This window comes from Chelonoidis abingdonii, chromosome 2, assembly GCF_003597395.2.
Source record: "Chelonoidis abingdonii isolate Lonesome George chromosome 2, CheloAbing_2.0, whole genome shotgun sequence".
Classification (NCBI taxonomy): Eukaryota; Metazoa; Chordata; order Testudines; family Testudinidae; genus Chelonoidis; species Chelonoidis abingdonii.
In genome coordinates this window covers 36,996,603-37,019,205 of record NC_133770.1, presented here as the reverse complement: position 1 = coordinate 37,019,205, position 22,603 = coordinate 36,996,603, and the positions used below count along the sequence as shown (strand labels likewise).

Here is a 22,603-nt window from a genome sequence, read left to right as displayed (position 1 = left end):
AGCTGCTTCAGAGGGAATGAACAGAAGAGGCAGTCATTGACTGAGCCATCCTGTCATCCACTCCCAGTTTCTGGAAGTCAGAGGCTAGGTACACTCAGAACATTCAGTGGTGTCTCTGACCATCATGGCTAATAGCCATTGATGGAGCTGTCCTTCATGAATTTATCTAACTCTTTTTTGAACCCCGTTATACTTTTGACCTTGACGACATCCTCTAGCAATGAGTTCCATGGGATGTATGCACTGCATGAAGTATTTCTTTTTGTTTGTTTTAAACCTGCTGCCTATTAATTTCATTGGATGACCCCAGGTTCCTATGTTATGTGAAGGTGTAAATAACACTTCCTTATTCACGTTCTCCACACCTCTGTCATATCCCTACTTAGCTGTCTCTTTTCCAAGATGAAAAGTCCCTGTCTTTTTAAACCTTTCCTCCTATGGAACCAGTTCCATACCCTTCATGATTTTTGTTGCCATTTTCTGAACCTTTTCCATTTCTAATGTATCTTTTTTTTTAATATGGGGTGACCAGCTCTACATGCAGTATTCAAGGTGTGGGTGGACTCTGGATTTATATATTGACATAATTATTTACTATTTTATTGTCCTAATGGTCTTCTTATCCTTATTCCTAATGATTCCTAACATTGTTAGCTTTCTTAATATCAGCTGCATACTGAGTGGATGTTTTCAGAGAATCATACACAATGACTCCAAGATCTATTTCTTGAGTGGTAACAGCTAATTTAGATTCCGTCAATTTTTATGTATAGTTGGGATTATGTTTTCCAATGTGCATTACTTTGCATTTTTCAGCACTGAATTTCATCTGCCCTTTTAAAGGATCCCTTTTTGCCTCTAATCACTTCTTTTATTGTGTTGTTTAGCCATGGTAGCACTTTTCTGATCCTTTTACTATGTTTTTTAATTTGGGAGATACATTTAATTTGAGCTTTAATTATCATGTTTTTAAAAAGTTTCCATGGAGCTTGCAGGCATGTCACCTTTTAATTTCCATTTAACTGGATTCCTCATTTTTATGTAGTTCCCCTTTCTGAAGTTAAATGCTACTGCGATGGGCTTCTTTTCCCCCTCACAAGGATGTTAAATTTAACTACGTTATTGTTGCTATCACTGAGCAGTTCAACTATATTCACTGCTTGGACCAGGCCCTGTGATCCACTTGGGAGAAACAATTCTTGATTTAGTTATCTTACAGGTTTCAGTACTAGCTGCTCCAAGAACCAGTCATTTATGGTGTCTAGAAACTCTCTTTGCATCCTGTCATGTACCCAGTCAATATTGGGATAATTGAAATCCCCAATTATTATTGAGTTTTCTTTTTTTATAGCCTCTCTAGTCTCCCTGAGCATTTTACAATCACCACGACCATCCTAGTCAGGTGGTCAGTAGTATATTCCTATTGCTATATTCATATTATTCAAGCATGGAATTTCTATCCATAGAGATTCTATGGTATAGTGTGATTCATTTAAAATTTTATGATATTTGACTCTATGCTTTCTTTCACATATAGTGCCACTCCCCTACCAACATGATTTATTCTCATTCCTATATATTTTGTACCTTGATATTACTGTGTCCCACTGATTATTATTGTTTCACCAAGTTTTTGTGATGCCTTTTATATCAATGTCCTCATTTAATCCAGGAACTCAAGTTCCCCCATCTTAGTACAGTCAATCCTCGCAATAACGTGCCCTGCCATAACGCGAAATCGCATATAACACGATCACAGGTTGGCTCCCCTTTAAGGTATAATACAGTTTGGTACTGTACCAGTGGTCCTCAACACCATGGCAGGAGAGAGAAGCTGCAGCCCCGCACCTGCTGGGAACAGAGAATTCCGAGGCTGCTGGCACCGGTGCTCTCTGTCCCTAGCAGGCGTGGGGCCCCAGCTTTTCTCCGGGGCTGCCGGGACCAGTGTTCTCTGTCCCCATCAGGCGCGGGGCCGCGGCTTCTCTCCCGCTTCAAGAGGAGCCGTGGCTCCCCGCCTGCAGGGGACAGAGAACTCCGGGGTTGCGGGCGCAGGTGCTCTCTGTCCTCGGCAGGCGCGGAGCCGCAGCTTCTCTCCTGCTTCAAGAGGGCTGAGTCTTCCCTCCTGGGAAGTTCCCGGTCCCCCATCCCCTCCCTTCATTTCCATCATGGAGCTGGATGTCTGGGCTTGATCTGGGTCTGTCTTCTCCATGGTATGCCACTTTGGGAAGACTGGTTTCTCTGAGGTTCATGTCAGGCACTGAAACCCTATGCACAGGCTGCCCTACTCTTAGCCTAACTATTTTGTTGCCACGAAACTAGAAAAAACCTGCTCGTTGACTCCCTGGCCTCTTTGGTGTGCCTGCTCCCCCTCAGGCAACGAAGATGTGTTCCAAAAAGTTTCATCTCTGTACCCCTCTGTCCCCCTTAGCCCCTCCAGTTCAGCCACTCTGGTCTCTGAGGGCCATGAGCACCTTGCACCAAATGCATACATATGCCACCTATCCACAAGGCCAGCAATCACACATGATATATTCAGTGCAATAATCTGGATAGATCCCAATCTGCTGCTGGACTTCTGCCTGCATTCTTTTTACTCCTGAAGCTTTTTTGTTGTTTTTTGTTTTGTTTTGGGGAATGTTTATTGGCCTAAGTTTGGAGAATGTTAAGCAGGTATATTTAGCTCTCATGGTCCCTCTCTGAACTTCCACACAAAACTCCCCTTAGCTGCTCCTGTTCACTAGCTCCTTTGGTTACTTAGGAGTTGCTTTTTAAACCTCTGTTCTGCCTGGGTAGCCCCATCCCCTGGTTAGGAGTTAATGGATGCTAAAGGGCTTAGGGATCAAAACCACATTAAGAAGCTCTCAGCTTTGCCTAGCAGGCCATTAGGCTCAGCACATGCCCCCTGCCCCCCAAACCAGATTACACTGTATACGTCCATCAGGAGTAAGCACACAATAAAGAAAAACAAGATTATCTAAATGCGAGCAGTTAACACTTCGGCAAGTATTTGAAAGAGAAAGTTGCTGTGTCCGAATTCATGCCAGAGAGAGCTATTGGCTTTATTCAGGAAATTCTGTGGTTGAGCTTTAGACGAGTGCTCTGAAAAAAAACTTTTTTCTCTAGTCAACCTTGAAATGTTCAGAGTTACTATATAAAATCCCTTTCAATATTGCTTTTCTGGTATGGAGGAACCACAGATAAATCACGGCAGTTTTTCCCTCCTACAAACTTCAACACCAGAGATAGTGTTACTGACTTTGCTATGTAAATCTGCAACAGTACTAATGTATGACATTGAGATCTGAAAACTATAGCAATAGGAAATTACTGTCCTATCCATAACTTTATGAGAAACCACCCTTAAAATGCTCTCCCTCCATTAGCATTATGGGGGAAATAGGCATGTAAGAAGCATTTCCATTTGTTTTGTTCTTCCAGCTAATATTCTAGGGACAACAGGTCAAGAAATGGTTTTCCCATCCTGTGAGAATTTTCAAGATTTCAAAAAAAAATTCCCGTCCTAAATCAAGACAAAAAATTAAAATCATCAAAAATTTACACAAACTGCGAATATAAAAAGAACTTGAGGGTCAGTTGAAAATTCTTTTCATTTTTGATCTTCTAAAATTATTTGTACATTGTTTTACTCTAAGGCTTCGTTTACCCGGCACTCCACTGGCACTGGCAGGCAGTGTACATGTAGCTGCATGCTGTAGGGAAAGGCAGGCAGCGTCCACACTGTGGTGAGGACATACTGCCAGTGAAAGGCTTTAGCAGAGAGGCGGCAGAGGGGAAAAGCTTCAGTAACTCCCCACTGCTAGAGCCTTCACTTTGGCAAGGAAAAGCTCTGCCTCCCCTGCTGCGGGGAAAGACTCCAACAACAGGGAACTGAAGGTGCCTTTCCCAGCTGGAGGAGCCTTTTGCAACAGTGGGGAGGCAATGGGACATTACACTGCTAAAAACACCAGTGTAGATGAATGGGCACAGCTTGGATGACTAGAAAGCATTTAGGGTACATACTCATATACATACCTGCACTCTTCCGATATATCTTTAGTCTACTTGACTAAGCTGTGCCTCACCACACACTGTTATTTATACCCGTGCTTGGGGGATGGGAGGACTATGCAGATATGTAATCTACATGCTATCAAAAAAGCATGCAGTGTAGATATTCCCGAAGGTCTTGTCTACGTGGCCCTGTAGTTTGAACTATAGCGGGTGTGAATTGCCATGTGTTGCGCTGTAACTCTCCCATGTGGATGCTGCCATGATGAACAAAAAGGTACCATTGCAATTCACATCTCCATAGTCCAAACTATCGGGCCGTGTAGGTAAGTCCTAATGAAAAGGCATTTTGCCCTGAAAAACAGAACTTTTTTTATTTAGAATGTCTAAGCAGGTTGAAACTCTTTTCACAATGTTTTGAAACAGTTCAACTGTCAAAACTAACCTTTTCCCATGAACAGTTTCAATGTTGATGCATTGGCATTTACAGAAGAAAAATGTTTCATCAAAAAATTCTCAAGCAGCTCTAATTCTAAGTTCATTCCATGATGGAAGGTGGATAACATGCATCCACCATGACCATGCTGTCCTCCTCCCATTCTTGCTTTCTGGGAAACAGAGGGGGTAAACTTTCTCATCAGTGATTGGTTTCGCACCGTGATATAATTTAGCTCAAGAATGTGTATACTAGAGATAGTGAATCTTGGGTTGAATATTTATGGAAAGATTGAGATTCACTTCTCCTCGCTCTCTGGCTTTCATCCATTTGCATCTCACTCCCCATCTCCCTGTCTGCCATAAGAAGCATTGGTGGTGGCGGCTCAGTAGCTCTTGCAGCATCTCTGCTAAGATGCATTGCCGCAGATATAAATGTAATGGAAGACACAAGTGCATGCATTTCTTTTATCTCTTTGCAGCATTTGTCAAATGCCTATGAATCACCTGCTTCTCTGAAGCACATCCAGCTCATTGAGGGTGGACTAACAAAAACAGATGACCTTTTGCATAGTGTTTTTGATTTGGCAAAACATGATTTAAAAAAAATAATTACATCTTGGTTCTTCAGCAAGAGAAATTGAGGTTTTTCCAGCTCTCACTCTATATCTGCATCTCTGTCATTTTTTTCTTCCACCATTCCTCAATCTATCTTTGCCACCCAGAGGACTTCGTTCTGGGCTTTCTGCCAATGTCCTGGGCTAGAATTCTCACTCAGAATAAAGCATTTACTTAGGAAGATAATATAATGTGGCAGGTCATAGACACAATAATACCACTGCTGCTGGAAAGTGCTAACTGTGTACTGGGCTGACTGGCAGATGGTCCTGAACATTTCAGTGCATTTTTTCCCTAGACTAAGGGCAATATCAGATTTTACTGATTCTGAACACCAACTACATTATATAACTCTTTCTTTGTTCATAGTTACTGAACACTGTCATTGGATTTGTGCTGTGCAAACATAGAGGAAGGCACAATCTCTGTCTCAATCAGTTTCCAATTTTATTTCCTTCCAGCTTATAAAACATTCCTCTCCAAAAACTCTAAGTCAGTGGTGGGCAACCTGCAGCCTATCAGGGTAGTCCGCTGGCAAGCCGCGAGACAGTTTGTTTACACTGACCATCCACAGGCATGGCCATCTGCAGTTCCCAGTGGCCATGGTTTGCCGTTCCCAGCCAATGGGAGCTGCAGGACGTGGTGGCCAGCACATCATTGTGGTCCACGCTGCTTCCCGCAGCTCCCATTGGCCGGGAATGGCGAACTGTGGCCACTGGGAGCTGCTGGCGGCCATGCCTGTGGACAATGAATGTAAACAAACTGTCTCATGGCCCGCCAGCGGATTACCCTCATGGGCTGTGTGTGGCCCGTGGGCTGCAGTTTGCCTGCTACTGCTCTAAGTGCTTCTAGAATAGTCTAGGTCAGATACAGATAATACCAATCAAATTCAATCTCGTAATGGTGCAGATGTTTTTTTACCTGTCTGTCTCTTTTGGTTGATGATGAAAGGTTTTCTTGGAGCTAGGTAGTTGTAAAAAAGGGTCAGAATGAAGAGGAGGAGGTTATTTTGCAAAAAGGAGAATGCTCCAAGCATAGGTTTTAGGATGGAGAGGGCACAAGATTAAGACTGGTAGAAGGATACAAAACAGGTGTGTATGAAGGAGGCTTTGGCAGCCATAGGGGTTGTTACAGGAAATGAGCAGAGCTATATAAATAGGGCTTGATTTCATGGCCTTGAAGGATAGGAAGAAAAGCTTGAACCTGATGAAGAAGCTGAGAGTAAGTCAGCACAGTGACTGAGAGAGAAGAGTGCATCATTCAAGTGATGAGAGAAGATGATTGTAGTAGCAGCATTCTGTATGGACAAGACGAGGCCGGAAGGTGAACAAAGATAATTACCAATCAGTGTGAGGAGGGGATGTTGCAGAGGAAGAGGCAGCCTGGTTTTGAGCGTCCAGAGTTGCTGGGGAGGGAAGGGAGAAGAAGAGAGAAGTCATATATGACGCCAGTGTCCTGATGCTAAGGATGATGATGTTATCAAGAGTAATACAGGGAGGATTTGAGAGGGAAAATGAGATGCTCAGCTTTTTCCACGTTTATTAGAAGGAATTCTTGTGAAGTGTGATATAGTTGCTATAATAAGTGTAATCAAACTGTGGGAAGAGCCCCACCAAAGAATATTATAACAGTCCACTAAAAATCTCCTTTGTGCTCTTGTCTCCTCTGCATACATGCTTTCATTTTGTTAAGTCTTTAGAAGTCCTATCATTTCATAGCTTATCACTGGGCCTTTGCCAGCTCCCTCCGGAGGGCACTCAGCACCCAGAACTGTGCCAGTGAGTTGGTCAGATTATCCAGTTACTTTACTGTAAAATCTCAATGTGCTGTTGTAACACCAACAGACCCTGGTTGTCGGTGGGCGGGATCGAACCTGGCCTCTGGAGCTTAGTGCAGGAACCTCTACTGCATGAGCTAAAAGCCATTAGCCTGTTAGCTAAGGCTGTAGAGCAGACCCCTTAATCTCTCTTTCTCTCTCTAAGCGGTCTCGGTGCCACTAGATGGGACAGAACACCACCCAGGAGGAATGGGTTACACGGTAGTACAAGCTTGAAAATGTCCACTACCTATACTGGACAAATCCAACTCTTTATTTCCCCATGAAAGCTGGCACTGAAGCTCTCTTTCTTTGTCTCTCTGTTCCATAGGTTATCATTTTGTATTTTGAGCCAAGCATATTTCGCTGTGTTCTCCTAAGATGGGTTCGTCTTCTGGGCTTTACTACTGTTTACGGAACTGTGACACTCAAGCTCCACAGGTATTTCATGCCTTAGTAATTTCCATCACTGCGGTAGTATGTACTCTGTGTGGTCAATTAGAAACAAGAGCTGTGGGAATTTATTATAAATAATCGCTTTTTCTGAGTTTTAAAACCAATGTCTATCTCTTCTCAATGTTCCTGAAGTAGCAGTAGTATTATTTTTTGAGGAGTCTATATGCCAGAGTGGTTGAGTCAAGGCTGCAGTATTTGACTAAGGAGGAATAATTTATACAGGTGTAACCTTTGGGTGGGCTCAAGTTCACTTCATTGCCCTTCTCCAGTGTCTAAAAAAAACAAACCAACGCAACTCCCATAGAAAAGCAGCTGGAGATCCAGAATTCAGTCTAGGGATTTTCAGCAAGGATTGCACAGGGTCAACCTCCCGACATTCATTTCCCAAAATGAACTAAAGAAATGAATTTAATTAACCAGCTTTATAAAATCTTATGATAAAGAAACACGTAATCTCATTTTTACAGCCAGCATAACATGGCTATTTTATAATCCACAGACATTATCTTCACAGTTGTACATAAATAAAGAAAACAAATTAAAGTCTGAATAGTTCAGTCCCCAGAGAAACAGTGAGAAGAAACAGAGTTCCCAAAACTTTAGGTTGAGTTCACCTAAGTCTCAGAGTCTTTGATCATGAAATCTATACAGTCTGCTGAGTCTAAAACATCTTCCCTCCACTTGCTTGTAGGAATCTTCAGTTGGAAGCCCTGCAGACACTTCCTCTGCTGAAATCACTGCTAGCCAGTCAGCTAACTGTTTAACCAATCACTCAGTTAAGTGTATAGATTTGAAAAAAACAAATAAGTTATAAAAAAAATACAGAACTAAGAATAGCAAAATATAAATGTCTCTTTCCCCATTACTATATTTAAAGAAAAGTTTGTGAATCATACTAGTTGAGACAATTTAACTAAAACAGTTTGTCCAAAATCAAAACAACATTCAAAGCGTACAATTAATATAGAAAAAATTATTTTCCCTCCCAATTTTCCCTTGCTATAATTAACATTGCCCATGCTTCCCTGTTAGAGAGTTAACAATATCACTAACCTGCTGCAAAATGCTTCAGAGTTGGGGACAACAGCCTGCTCTGCTCATGGGCCCAGTTTCTCCCAACTTATGTAGGGTACATGCGGGGCCATCCCTAGCCATTTGGGTGCCTTATACAGCCCCCCTCTGGGGGGGCTGGGGAGGCCCCCAGACCTCCCCCCCAGGGTCTGGGAGGCAGGAGCTGTGGGGGGCCACTTTTGGGAGCCCCACAGGCCCAGAGTGGCCTGGGGGATTAGCAGGGGGCCAGGAGCAGCACGCTCTGCTTCCCTCGCCCCAGCCCCAGCAGTGTCGCTCGGGGGAGGGGGCACTCACTGGCGGCAGGAAGCGGAGCACCACAGCTGGCAGAGTAGAGTGGGCTGAGGCTGGGTTGTTCCGCTTCCCACCGCTGCCGGTGAGTGCAGAGTCGCTGGGGGAAGAGGTGGAATGGGGGCAGAGCAGGGGGAAGGGTAAGAGACAGGGCAGAGGGAGTTGTCCAGAGCCACATCCCCCCTGAGGGACAGCCCTGCCCCTTATTGGGGGCGGGGCGCAGCCAAGGGATAGGGCTGGTCACCGGGGCTCGTGCTGCTGCATATGTAGCATGCATTTGCCTAGGGCACCCTGAAATTTTGGGCAATTTGGTGCCCCAAATTTCAGGGTGCCCTACGCAGCTGCGTGTGCGTAAGGACCACCCTGGGTATATCACCCCCTGTAAAGCAGCTGCCCTGACAACTTGCCCTCATGGAGTCTGACCTCAGCAACAAAGAACTTATTGGAGTGGATCCAAAACTACCAACTCAATTCCAGAAGCTTCTAAATGGGGAGTGCTAAATCCACCTCACAACAATGACCCAGACACAACTCAGTTCTACCACCTTCAATGGGTCTCTTAAAGAGATATCTCCCTATTACATAAGCACATTGTAAAATCATACAGAGTTTTTAGCAGAAGGGGGAGATTTTTTTGAAGATAAAGGGAAGCAAAATATTTAAATGTTCCTTCAAGGGTCCAAAGAGAGGAAAGTGGTAAAGGATTTTTTTGTTTTAATGTTATAAATGTTTTGATACCACATGGTAATGGATGCTATAGAAAACCCTAAAACAGACAGAATGCTATACATGCTTATTGTAGTCCCTTTCAAGGCTCACAAGCCAAAGGTTGCTTTCCTCAGGCACAGATGGTAGACAGACTGAGCTATCTCAGATGTAACTGCCTGCCAGAGAAAGTGTGCAGGGAATTTTGTGTTATGTTAGAAGAAATTCAGCTGAGCTGGCAGAGCACTCACCTGGGGATGCTGATACTTGAGACCGAACTTCAAGTCCCACCTCTACAGCCTCTTTATAAATCAATGCCTTTTGTGGGCATGTATTTAGATAAAATCTAAACACTTTCCCCCTTACACCACAATGAAAAGAAATATAGAGAAATACTTATACATCCATTCCATAAATGTATTTATGAAGAGAGAGCAAAAAGGAATATATCAATATTAGTGCGTAGAAAACTGTGAAGCTGTCAAGTATTCATGTTTATGTTTTACTCTAGCTTCTGTAATCCATTGGCATGATATAAAAAAAGGGATTATTTTTAAAAAAATGAAAACTTTCCTGCTCCAATTCAAGGAACGCAATAATGAACCTGAAGATTTTGATATAGAGGGATTCATGCTGGAAGCCTCAACCATTATCTTCAGTTTTAAACCCCAACATTTCATCTTATGTGGACTCTCTAACTTCTAGGATGACTGAACAGTCATCCTGAGTTACCACCGTGTGGGAGATAGTGAATGGAATGGGACCTATAATGGCCAGTAGTTGAAGCGTGCCCAAACTCATAGCTGGAGGAACACTACTTCTGTGACTAGCTTCCTAGGGTGTCTATACTGCAATGAAAAACCCGAGACTGTTCCGTGCCAGCTGATTTGAGGTTGTGGGACTCGGGCTGCATGGCTGTTTAATTGCAGTGTAGATGTTTGGGCTCAGGCTGCAGTCCAAGCTCTGGGACCCTTCCATCTTACTGCTTACTAATTTGCTGTGGCTGGATGCTGCTCAAGAGCAATCAGATGTACAAAGAATTGGTGCCTTGCCTTGTTACCATCAGAGAGGCTTGGTCTGTAATCATTCAGCAGGATTACTACACAGACAAAGTCAGAATCATTGATATAGTTTGCAGTGTGTGTCAGCTGGAATACACAAATCACAAGGCCTTTATTTCCCAAGACTATTTAAAATAACAACAACAACAACAAATCCCACCCCGTGCATGTGCCAAGAATTTTTGATTGATTGCTAAATTACTAGAGGATCGGTGATAGTCTTTCATCTAGCTAGTGGTAGGGAAAGTGTTTCTCACTGAGGTGGTGTTTTGAGGGGTTCATTGTCTCCTATCGAATAATCCATTTTGGAGGTCAATGTTGGATTGTTAAATTATTCTCTGCTTTGAGCAGCAAGGAGTGTAGATTTTCCATTGGTATTCTGTCTTCTATGTTCAAATAGATGGTACTGACTTTTTATTCTCTATTTCATGCTATATGGAACATTTAGCAACGTACTAAATTGAAGGGGCCAAATTCAGTGCTGATGTAAACAATTTTAACTCCACTGAAGTCTCCAGGGCAGAATGTGTCCGAGTGTCTGAACATTATTCAGGCCCCCCCCCCTTTTTTTTTTCCATATTGAGGCATGATCATTAACATTTAGGGTTTGCTGTTTCTCTGATGAGGCTATTCTTAGGTAGCCAATTTATCTCTTTCTAAAAATGTTTACTGTGGCTGGCAATATAGTGATAACAATTAATTTATTTTTTGTACTGTGCTTACTCGACAGAGCAGGAGCAGTTTTTGCTTGCTTCCTCATTGCCGTCTTTCTCTTAACTTCTGCTCTCTAAAACATTTTTTTCTTTTCATTCTTTTCTATTATCATAAGAATTGCATTTTCCATAATCAGATGGGTGGATCTGTGACTGTGCAAGGCATTCCTTTAGGTGACTGCATAATTGTGTCTCCTAGACATCATTCAGCCAGCAGTGTACCAGAACCTTCTCTATCTTTTATGCTTTGTCCACGATTTAAATATATTTATATTTTGGTAGTTGTTGTACATGCCATTAGCTTATCAGTTAATAGCTTGTGGCTCTCTTTATAAAAGTACGTCTACACTTGCGATTGTACATAATTATGTGTGTGTTGTTATGTTATGCACCCCTTGTCCACATCTGAAGCCCTGAAGCATGTTCCTGAAGGACAGTGTAGTGTGCAATAGCTAAGTCACATGAGAGGTGTGGGCATATGCACGCTTCTGCTGTGGCATGTCACTGTACCCATTCTACAATGCAGTGAGGAAGGGGGGAGGGTCGTTTATCAGGTCATGGGTATCAATAGTTCTCCAAGGCCGCTCCAACAATGCCTTGATCCATTTGCTGCATGACACTTACTCAAAGGTATAAAGATTCCTGACTACTCTCTCCCCAACTCCCATTTCCAGCAGTAGTAGTAACCTGTGCTGAGCCCTTCAGAACAGTTTTCTGCTAAAATCTATTGATCAATACAAGTGATCATGGTCTGAGAGCAGTTGCCTGGTCTCTGAAGCACACCCAGGTGCTGATCAACGTGTGGTCAGAGTACACCGTCCTCTGCGACTTCTCCCAGGTCAGCAGGAACATTCACCTGTGCTGGGAGATTTCAAGGAGGCTGGCATTCACTGGACTCCATCCCAGCACCAGGAATGCATGAAGCTCCTCAGGCTTTTATAATGGAGGGGGAAGGACTCCAGCAGTCACTCTGGGAAGGGACTTAACATATGCTCTTGCTTTGATGAGCTTGACCAGGTGCTCTCCAGGGCTGTGAGTATGGAGCCTGAAGTGACTCATGGACCCCTCCTTAACCCCATTGGCCTCATTATACAATGGGACACCGAAGAGGAGCAGAATCAGGAGATTGTGGGGACCTGGGAGGGTGACATGGAGGAAGAGGAGCACATGATCCTGCACCTACATGGTGGACCCAAATGAGGAAGTCTGCCCTGAGAAAGTCCAAGAGACACTGCAGAAAACAGTGGTAGATTTTACAGTGGATGGACCCCCCACCTTCCCTGCCAACATCCCCTCTTGTTCAGGTGCTACATGCCTCAGCACATCCCCCCACCATCACACCATATTCCCCCACAACCCTGACATGGTCCCAGGGTGACACATGTGGGAGAGAGGAAGTAGAAGGGTTTAAGACTCTGGATGGAGAAAGAACAGTTTCATAACATTTATGGTTGTGAAAAACCCAGTACCACCCCTCTTCCACTCACGTGTCCAGTCTGTCCCTCCCCTTACAAATGGGAGCCTTGTGGAAATAGGGTTGGTGGCTTGTGCATAGGCCCACCTAGGTGCAGAAAGGGAAAGGGAGCCATTTGGTTGTCTGAGGAAAGTCTGTCCTCTCCCCACGCTGAGCCACTCTGCAGGATCTAGAAGCAGGGGTGGGTAAAATATCCACTCTGATGGTTACAGATACACAAGGCTGTGTCCCATAGCAGTGCAGAGGCTCTGGCTTGTGGTGTTAATCCAAAAATTCAGAGAAGAAAATACACTTCTCGAGTCACTCTCTGTTTCCCTGTCCCTTTCAGTGCTGGTTGCTGGACACCGATGATGGACTTTTTGGTGATGCAGGGGGGGTTGGGGGTGGGTGGATGTTTTCTGTGATTCTCTGTTCCTTTTCCATGGGCACGCTCTGTCTGCTAGCATAGAATGTAGTTGGTTTTCTCTCAAACTGACATCCAGCCTTGTAAGAATAATTCAGCAAATTTTTAGTGTAGTAGCAATTCAAGCTGGTTCTTCAAGTTTAATGGCAGGGCAAATGTACTTGGTCCACCTTGGTAGCTCACCATACCCCTTCACTCAGCAATATGTAGAGGGGTGACCATTAGCAGAAACATCTCTGTGGCATAGGTGGTTGGACAGAAAACCATATCTCTCTTCTATTCCAGTACCTTCAACTGCTATGTTCTTGAAGTGATGGAAGAACATAGCAGTTCTCCAGAGTTCTCCAGCCTTTAAGGAAGAAAAAGATGACTGATAACCTTACCCTTGAGGGAACCAAACCACACCCCAACTGTCACTTTGATGCACTGTAAACATCACAACAATTTAATAAAAGTAATGCAAGTTGCTTACTATTTTTACCCTCCCTCTCTTTGGGCTGCAAAAGTAGTCTGAAGGAAGGAAGCTGTAACAGAAACATTCCTGGGATGTTAAAAAGTATCAGTATTGTTGTTTTTGGTAGCTCAATTATGTTATCTAGTGGGATTTCTTAGGTTTCTTCAAAGGAGAAAAGAAATACAGTGCTAGTCAGGTGTTTGACTTGCCAGGATATTCCAATGCTGACAGGAACCCATTTTGCTGGGACGGCAGGAGCGGCACCACAGTGACAACAGAGGAAGATGAAGAAAGACACTGGAAGACGGACTCATTGGCATAGAGAGGTGTCAGGAACAGTTTGAATTCCTTTGGGCAAAGGAGGTTCGGGCTTTTAGGCGGAAGGAAGCTCTCATGAGCTGCTTCGTGGATTATGCCAGAAGGAATGGGATCATACACTCATGCAGTCCGTGGTACAACTTGTGACTTTTGGGACCCACCTGCCTCCCATTGCTCCTCTCCCAGAACAGGTGGCACCTCATCCTTGTCCAGCTGCTATCTAGTGTGCTGCCAAGGTGGTGAATCCCACCTCCTACCCTGCCGGTGAGGAGCATCCTGGACTCTCAGCACCACATCCACCTTAGTCACCCAAGACCCTCTCAGGAGAACCCTGCAGAGCATTCAGGAGAACAATGAACCTAGGGCAGTCCCTGTAGTCCAGCCATGCTCAGCCCTCACCTCAAACCCCACGCAGACAAGACTGTTTGTTCTGCCCGCACAATATTCCACTACTCGTTCTCCCTTGTCAGGGCAAGGAGGAGGGGAAGGTGGAGGAGATGTGTTCACAGACATTAATGTTTGCCCACTTCTCTGGGAATATTTTTTTTGTTATTGTTCAATATTTGTATGTAAATAAAAGTTACTGTTCACTTCACTTGTGTGTGCAGCTTGTTTTCTGAGTGTGATCAACATGATTCATCCTAAAGGTTTGGGATGGAGTAGCAGAATTCACAGCACATGACTGATTTCTTAAAAGTCTGATGCCATGGAAATGCAAACAATTTCCTCCCTCCGACAACCCCTTCCCTCCAGTGCCTATGAATTTGTCATTTTTAAAAACAAGTGTTCATGACAATGAAGTAAGCCATGAAATAACTGTTGCTGTTCAAAGCACCAGAATGAAAACCAAAAGGCAAATTAAGTGAATCATATTTATATCTTTGTTAATAATTTAAGTGATAATACAGACAACGGAAACAAAACTAAATTAACATTGAAGATATCTGACACCGAGCAATGCTTTTACAACTCATCCTACTCAACCCTTATCAAACAGTCATCATTCTTGAAACCACGGTAGTGCTTATGCCCAGGAAGTAATCATGCATAGCACCTGATAAGTGCTGTAGGCAACAGTGTCAGAAAACATTGTGAGGAAGGGATGTGTGAAGTCCATCACAAAGCCTTACAGAACTTAATGCTTAAGTAGGGCCCTATGGAATGCATTTTATTGTAGATTTTCAGATTTATTATTTTCTGATTTTGTTTTTTTTCCTTTTTAAAAAAATTAATTCCATCAAAATTGTTTGATACATTGACAATTAGTCTTACTATGAATAATAAAAATGTTCAGAATTGGATTGCACATGGGGAAAAATGATTTTACAAAGAAATCTTACAATTTAAACAAAACATTCTGCAAATATACATTATACGGTAAAAGTTACACATTTGAAATGATTTTTTTAAGTAGCACTCGGTAACACTGCTGAACAGTGTGTGTGAGAGAGAGAGAGACAGAGCCCGAGAGCGTATGGGGGGAGAGTGTGTATGTGTGGTGGGGAGTGCGTGTGTGTGAGAGAGAGAGTATGGGGGGAGTGTGTGTATGAGATAGAGAGAAACTATGTGTTGGGGGGCGTATGTGTGTGGGCATTGGGGGAGTGTGCGTGCCTGAGTGAGTGTGTCCACGCACTATCTCTGTAAGCAGGGTACTCACTAGTCTGAACACTTGTTCAGAGAGCAGCCAGCAGCACCCACTCCTGAGCCAGAGGCTGGCTCACAGACAGGCACCCTCTTGTCCCCCCTTCCCAGGTCAGTGGACACCAGCTACACCTGTGGGGGGAGGGGGACACCCCAACATCAGCCCCTCCCTGGCTTTGTGCAGGATAGCAGATCAAGAGGCTCCTGATCCAAAGCAGCTTGATTGTCTTACATGCAGCTGCTGCAGGTAGCTCATCCTTGCAGCCCTGCCTGCTGCTGTTATCCTAGTGCTGGAGGGAGCAGGATTCTTTGATTCTGTCCATATTCTCGTTAATGCGGATTTCATAGAGCCTTATTTAAGTGCTCCCTGTAAAGCAACCCGAAAAGGAGCGGTTAACATAACAAAAACATTGCTCAATGAGGCCCTTAAAGTGTGTTAAAACTCTCCTCAGCACAAAACCATGGCCAAAATGTGTTACTTTTGGGGACCCTCTGCTGACTGTCTGCTTTCAGTTAGTATATCAGTATCAGCTGCAGGTGATTGAAACCCACTGAGGTGGCTCACAACAGAAGTACGTCACAATATTCTATTAGGTTTTCCAGCACTGCTATAATGTAACAATAGTATTCCTAGGCTAAGTCCCAAGTCACATTCTGGCTCCCCTCTGTTCCAACATGTATGCGTGCCACCCAGGGCCCTAACAGCAGTGGAGTGGTTGGCCATGGGATCAGTGGGGATCCACCCACAACATGCTGACCTTGTATCAGGCCAGCTCCCAACCACACTGTTGCCTGGTTTCCCTGGGCTGCTTCCTACTGTCCCCGTTGGTGTACCTGTGTTTGTCATCTCAGGGAGCTCTGGCCAGTCTGCAGGTGGCAGCCCCAGCATCTCCTCAGCGGCTCAGTCAGCAGCAGCCCGAGGAGATCCGGTCAGTCCTCGTGTGGAAGCCCTGGCAACTCTTCAGCGTCTTGGTCAGCCAGTGGTCCTGGTTGCTCCGGCCAGTCCTCAGAAGGCCTCCTCTGTATGCTCCAGCAGCAGACAGGATGCGTCCATCTCCTCTAGTGACTCCAGCCCAACTGAGCTGCAGGGCTCGCCTTTTGCACTTTCTGTTCCTATCCTGTGCTTTTGGCGGGGCGAACATGGTTTGGCCCCCCAGGGGACGTGTTGTGATCCCTCCCTGTCACTCTCTGAGGGAGGCCACGCCTTCTCGCGACAAAGCCATATGCTGTTTTTGGTGTATGTATATAGCTTTGTATGTGGAATGAGGCTGGCATATTACTCACTGCATTAAGTGTGTGTAATGTTTTACAATACTAAATATTATTACTAAAGAGAAATAATGTAGCTGGTGTGCATCTGAGAGCAGAATTTTCCCACTGTGTTACTGAACTGATTTGTGCCTTCACTACACATCTGATCAAAGCACAGAGGATCTCATAGCATCAGTTAAATAACTGATATTCTAAAGGATTTAAGATCCCGAGAAGAAGCCTGAGGCAGCGTGCTTACTGTTAGAACCACTGTTCATTAGTTTCTTTGCACCTCCCCTCCATATCCTTGCACTAACATACATAAAGATCAAGAATAGTTATTTCAGAATAGGCACCTTTAATGCTGAGTTACCATCAGTAGATAATCCTGTCAGGTTGTATGACATTCTTGGCAGTGTGTATACATAGCTTAGAGCAGTGAGTCACTAGGTCATGAGAAAGAAGCCTGAAGCTTGTACTTGCTAAGAGATGCAATTTTTCTCCTGAATCAAATTTAAATTCAGAAGACAATTCAGAAAAATTAAAAAACTGGTTTTAAGGAGAGATCCTCTGTGATATTCATAAGGCATATAATTCATGATTAACCTAATTAGTGAGTGGATCTTCCCATTGCTACACACATACACATAGTAAATACAGCTGAAAGAGCATTTATCTGACAGTAAAACATTGAATCTTAAGAAAGGATTCATTATCTCCAGCCATTACTGAAACAAGACAACGGTTATGATCTAAATTTTCAAATCTTTTCTTTAATTAAAGGTTGCATATTATTTGAAACTGCAGAAAAAAGTGTAATTAATGTAATTCATCTCCTCCAGAGTTTGAATTTAATTGATCTGTTTAAATAACAATACCATTAGTTGATAATGTGCATAATTTATGGAGAAGTACGTTACAGACAAACACAGAGGTACTGCACACAGCTGTGTACCTCGCTGCCAACACTTAAGCCAAGCTGAGGCTAATCAGAGCAGAACAATCTATCCCTCTGCAACAGCTTTTCAGATGTTTGTATATATACAGTATTTCTGAAGTGATTCTTACTCTTTTCTTTTAGTATTTTAACTAGGGGAACTGAATTCCTCTGATCCTTCCATTTTTTACTCCATCCTGTCCAAAATTTCTTATCTGCACTGTATGAGTTATTACTAAGCACATAATGGCTGCTCCATTTTCTGCAGTGTTCTTGGGGAATGCTTAGAGAGAACAATAAATAAATAACTTGGAATTTCTGGAGCGGAAGTTCTGTAATAGTGAAATGATATTAGTTAATGATTATGTATGTGTGCCTTCTAAATAATCTGATACAGTATCTACAGCCCATTTCTTTCTCTAATGGGGCTGCTTCAAAGCAGTGTGTTTTAAAAATAGAAGTGTTAATGCCAGATTTAAGCAAAGTAGATTTAGTCTAGGATCTACTGGTATTAACCACTGCTCGTTTCAAAGAACTAGCTTATATTGTTAAATATGTTTCTTTAATCTTGTCTGACAGGGTTAGACCTCTCAGTAAAATCTTATAATCCTGGAGGTATGTGCAAGGAAAACAGAACGTGGCTCTAGGAGTAAATGAATTGTACTCTATTTTTCACATAACAGTAAGTGTTTGAGTTTTCATAGTAATCACTGAGTTCATAGATCCTACTATGGTTACAAGCCTGAATTTTGCAGCCGGTTGCATTAACTCAACTAATTTATTCCATTAGGAGATTCAGTAACAGAATTGCATTAAGTCATGATAATTGCACTATTAGTGTTTTTCAATACTACCATTCAAAGCAATAGTAAATCAGAAGGGACCAGTTAGAATTGAAATGATTTAGTGGTTGATTTAGTGCAGAAACTTGCTCTTTAATTTGAGCATAGGAAAGTCAATGAATTAAAATAGCAGTTTATTTTAAAGATATGATATCTGTCTGTTTCAAACACAATTACACCATAGGTAAATTAACAATTAACATGTCATATCAGCCATATATAAAACAAGACAAAGAGTAAAAACAGTTGTGTCCCAGTACATACTTTTCTTGACTCTCTTGTTGTTTTTTCCTCTGTTGCTAAAATATTATTTGTTTGTCAAATAAAATTTATTTTTAAAAATAAAGCAAAATACCAGTAAGATAATTTGTGAATATGCAACTGATAAATATATTTATGGTTAGTGAACTAGTCTTTGGTTTCTGTCTCAGAATAATACCTTGTACAATTATTCTATAGTGCTTTCCATCAAAGGATCTCAAAGTGCTTTACAATCCTTGGTGAACAAGCCTCACCACATCCTGTGAAGTAGGCAAGTGCTGTTGTTATCAATGTTGCCAGCTCTTGAAATGTTATCACAAATCTCATAAGTGGTATTTTTCTTGAAGTCCTAACTCCTGAAGTATGTGAACGCACAAGAATCTCTGCTTTCATTTTAAAAAAAAAGTAAATTTCTAGTAGTCATCATGATTGTGAAGAAAATGTGAGCCAAGTGAACCATAATGGCTCAAAACTTAGAAGGCAAATAAAAAGAACTCATACTTATTATTTTAACACCTCAAGGTTTGTAAGCCAATCTTATGAGCTTTGGGGCTCTGACCAGGGCCCGTTTTAGGCCTATGCCCCCAAATCGGGCCCCACGCCCAGTAAGAATTCCTTTCCCGGTTAGAGGTGCCTTTTAATTTTTAGTCACCTGGCGGCGTTCTGGGTCTTCGGCGACATTTCGGCAGGGGGTCCTTCGCTTGCTCTGGGTCTTCAGCGGCACTTCGGCGGTGGTTCCTTCAGTGCCGCCGAAGGCCTGGAGTGAGTGAAGGACCCGCTGCTGAAGACTCAGAGCACTGCCCAGTGAGTACAAGCCTCACATGTTTTTTTACATGTGTGGGGGTTTTTTTTAGTCATCCCTGCCAGGGCCCTGTCAAAACTGTTCGAATTGGGCCCCGCACTTCCTAAAGCCAGCCCTGTGTCTGATTCATGATTTTTGATCAGTTGGGGCTAGAAATTCTGTGTTATTAAATGACCAACAATGGGGTCACACTGTACAACATATATAAATAAAATCAGTCCCTGTTCTAAAGATCTGATGCCTTGTTCCAGCAAAGCAATTAAGCAAATGCTTAAGACAGAATTCACTGAAAAACCCAGAGGAGGGAATAACTGTGCTTAGTGTCTATACTATGCTGTTATTAACTCCTTTCTTGAGGCACTGTGGAAGAAGCAAGTCTCTAGAAGTTGTTGTTATCCCCATTTAACAAATGGAGAAACCTGAGGCACAGAGAGGTTAAGTGGCAGGGGTCACACTAGAAGTCAGTGGCAGAGCTGGGAACAGAAACTGTATCTCTCTAGACCTGGTGCTGTGAATTAGCCATACCATCCCTGCCACCAGCAGCATGTGAACATATATGGTACCAATAAAAATATATGCCACAGCACTGACATTTTGACCACATCTGGTTAATAGTGCCCTAAGATTGACCAGTGGAGAAATATCTCTGGCTCTGAAGATGCTTATTATAAGTGTCTATATTGTGGCAAATTGCCGGTACTGTTCTGCTGGGTCTCGCGCTTTCTCTTCTCTGGAGTAGGTTCAGGGCGCTATTGCTTGCCTCTGAACCAGTTCTTACTCACTCCCCTAGTGTCCTGGAGGAGGGAGTGGAGAGGGAGGACCTTGGGCCGCCCTCTACTCCAGGTCCCAACCAGCGGGCCCTGGGTTGTGGTGAACCACTTGACTAGCGGTTTCTTCCCCGGGTTACTTCCCTCTCATACCGTCAGCTTGTGAAGGGCATCTCGCCTCTCTTCTATACAAGCCTGGTGCCCCTTACCTAGGGTTTCTGTTGGGTTCCCACCCACGCCAGCCGCCTCCAAACCTTCTATTTTCTCTCTGACAACACTCTCCTTCTGCATCTCTGTCCAATCACCTTTCTCCTTCAACTACCACACCCTGTCTGACTGAAGCAGGTTTATTTCCCAATGACTGGAGTCAGGTGTCTAACGGAGTCAGGTGCTCTAATTGGCCACAGCTGTTCTAGTTAATCTAAAGCAAACCTTCCTCCCTTGGCAGGGAATAAGGCCCCCTGCTAACACTCTTATGCTGCCCTCTGGCCATGCTGTATCACAATATATATTTTCAGCAAAAGAGAATGTCGGTGGAGAGCAAAACTAAAAGGAAATAGAACTGTTTCAAACCTACTGCTTTCATTCACCAAATTAAGTCAAATTAAAATCGATGGGTTCAGTTCAACACAGGTTGAAGTCCTGCAGTTTAGTTGGAGTGGTGAGTTCAAATCCATAAACTCCACATGAACCTAGTTTTGAAATGAAAGATTTGAAAATGTGCTGAACTATGGTTAGAGGAGATTAACAGGCAGGCATTACTCAGATCTATTTTCACAGTATAAGCTTCCTGATAAATAGTGACCTTGAGATCTATTGTACTGCCAATGCTGAAAGTCTTTGGTAAGGGTAAAGAAGTGAATAGCTTTAGATTTACAAAAAGATAATGATCACCTGTTGATTTTTAGAAGCAAATAATTAGCTTAGCCAGTGCTTGTGTAGCCTGAAGGATTTTTAGTTGTTAGACCAAAGCAGTAGAAGAAAGAGCCTTAGGGATTTGTGAATTTAACGGTTCTACAACAAATCACCTTCAGTTTGAATGGAGGAAGAGAGTTGGACTGGATTGGGTTGCTTATGGAAAAAGGATGTCTGAGGAGCTGAAATACAGAATTTATTTTTAGCAGGTGAAGTATGTATAATCATTTTAAGCATGTCTGCCACAGAGAAGTAATTGAAGTGATTATGTTAACAAAAGTAGAATCAGTGGCTCAAGGACATGAGTCGAAGACTCTGTAGAGGCTCTCTTGGCAGCAGGTGATTTTCAAAATTCTAGGAATTTTAGACAGGACGTTATTATTGACAGCTCTAGATGTTGAAGAAGCAGAAGTAAGTATGCAGCTTAACCCCAAAGGTGAAAAGTTGACAGACTGTAGTCTTGCTGCTACTAATCATTTGGGAATGGTTTGACGGGGTTCCTTATTTAACAGCATAAAGAATAGTTGTATATGCTGTGATAGTTCTGAGTGACCAGATAACTTTACAGTTAAGGGGTCAAATTCTGTGCTGATTTATATTCTGTACAGTTTTATAGATCTCAGTGGGCTAGCCTGGTGTGTTAGTACAGAAACTGATCCTTGGGGTGGTTTATTTCCGTTAGGAGATATAATTAATGGATAGTGGACAAGGATTTCATACTAATGAGATCCAATATGCTCGCATTATTGAAACCTGGTTATGTGTCACGGCAGGTCCTGTGTTGATTCTTATTACCCCTCAATCCCAAGATAGTCAGTACAACACAGACCAAGATCCAGAATGGACAAAACCAGAGGAGGAGCAGCCATTTGTCCGTTTGTGATGAGGGTGGGATATCTTGGCAATATGGTAATAAGCAAACTACAGTGCTTCAAAAACATCATCTGCGCAGTGCAGTCTCCTCTGGAATGGAGGACAGCAGCCACCAGAACAAAAGCATGCAGCACAAGAGTCAGCTGGGAAATGGGGAAACTCAAGGGACAAACAAACCTCAACTGATCTGTCAAAAGACTCTCTAGCTGTGCTCTTTAGAGTCAGCTCCACAGACTGAAACATTTTGATCAGAATTCCAAAAGAAAATCAGCTTTCTTCAGTGGGCCCATTTTACATTTAATGTTGGCTTGAAATTTTAGACACAGAGATGAAAGATGAATACAAAACATGTATGCAGCATGGGAAAATACTGTAATCTAGGTGACACTGACTTAATTTAAGAAAATAATAATCAGTTTGCTCGTTCCAAATCCACATGTGGATGGATTGACAAGATCTAGTTTAAATTAATAAATTTAAATGAAAGCAAATAA

General features: G+C 42.9%; 1 protein-coding gene across 1 annotated transcript in view; it reads left to right on the top strand.

Annotated features, from left to right (window-relative positions):
* The window catches only part of GPR158 (G protein-coupled receptor 158), a 321,268-nt gene that overhangs the window by 255,119 nt on the left and 43,546 nt on the right, over positions 1-22,603 (top strand). Inside the window, exon 6 of the mRNA XM_032775690.2 lies at positions 7,209-7,318. Within this exon, the coding sequence (XP_032631581.1) occupies positions 7,209-7,318 (110 nt within the window). The remainder of the gene's footprint in view (positions 1-7,208; positions 7,319-22,603) is intronic.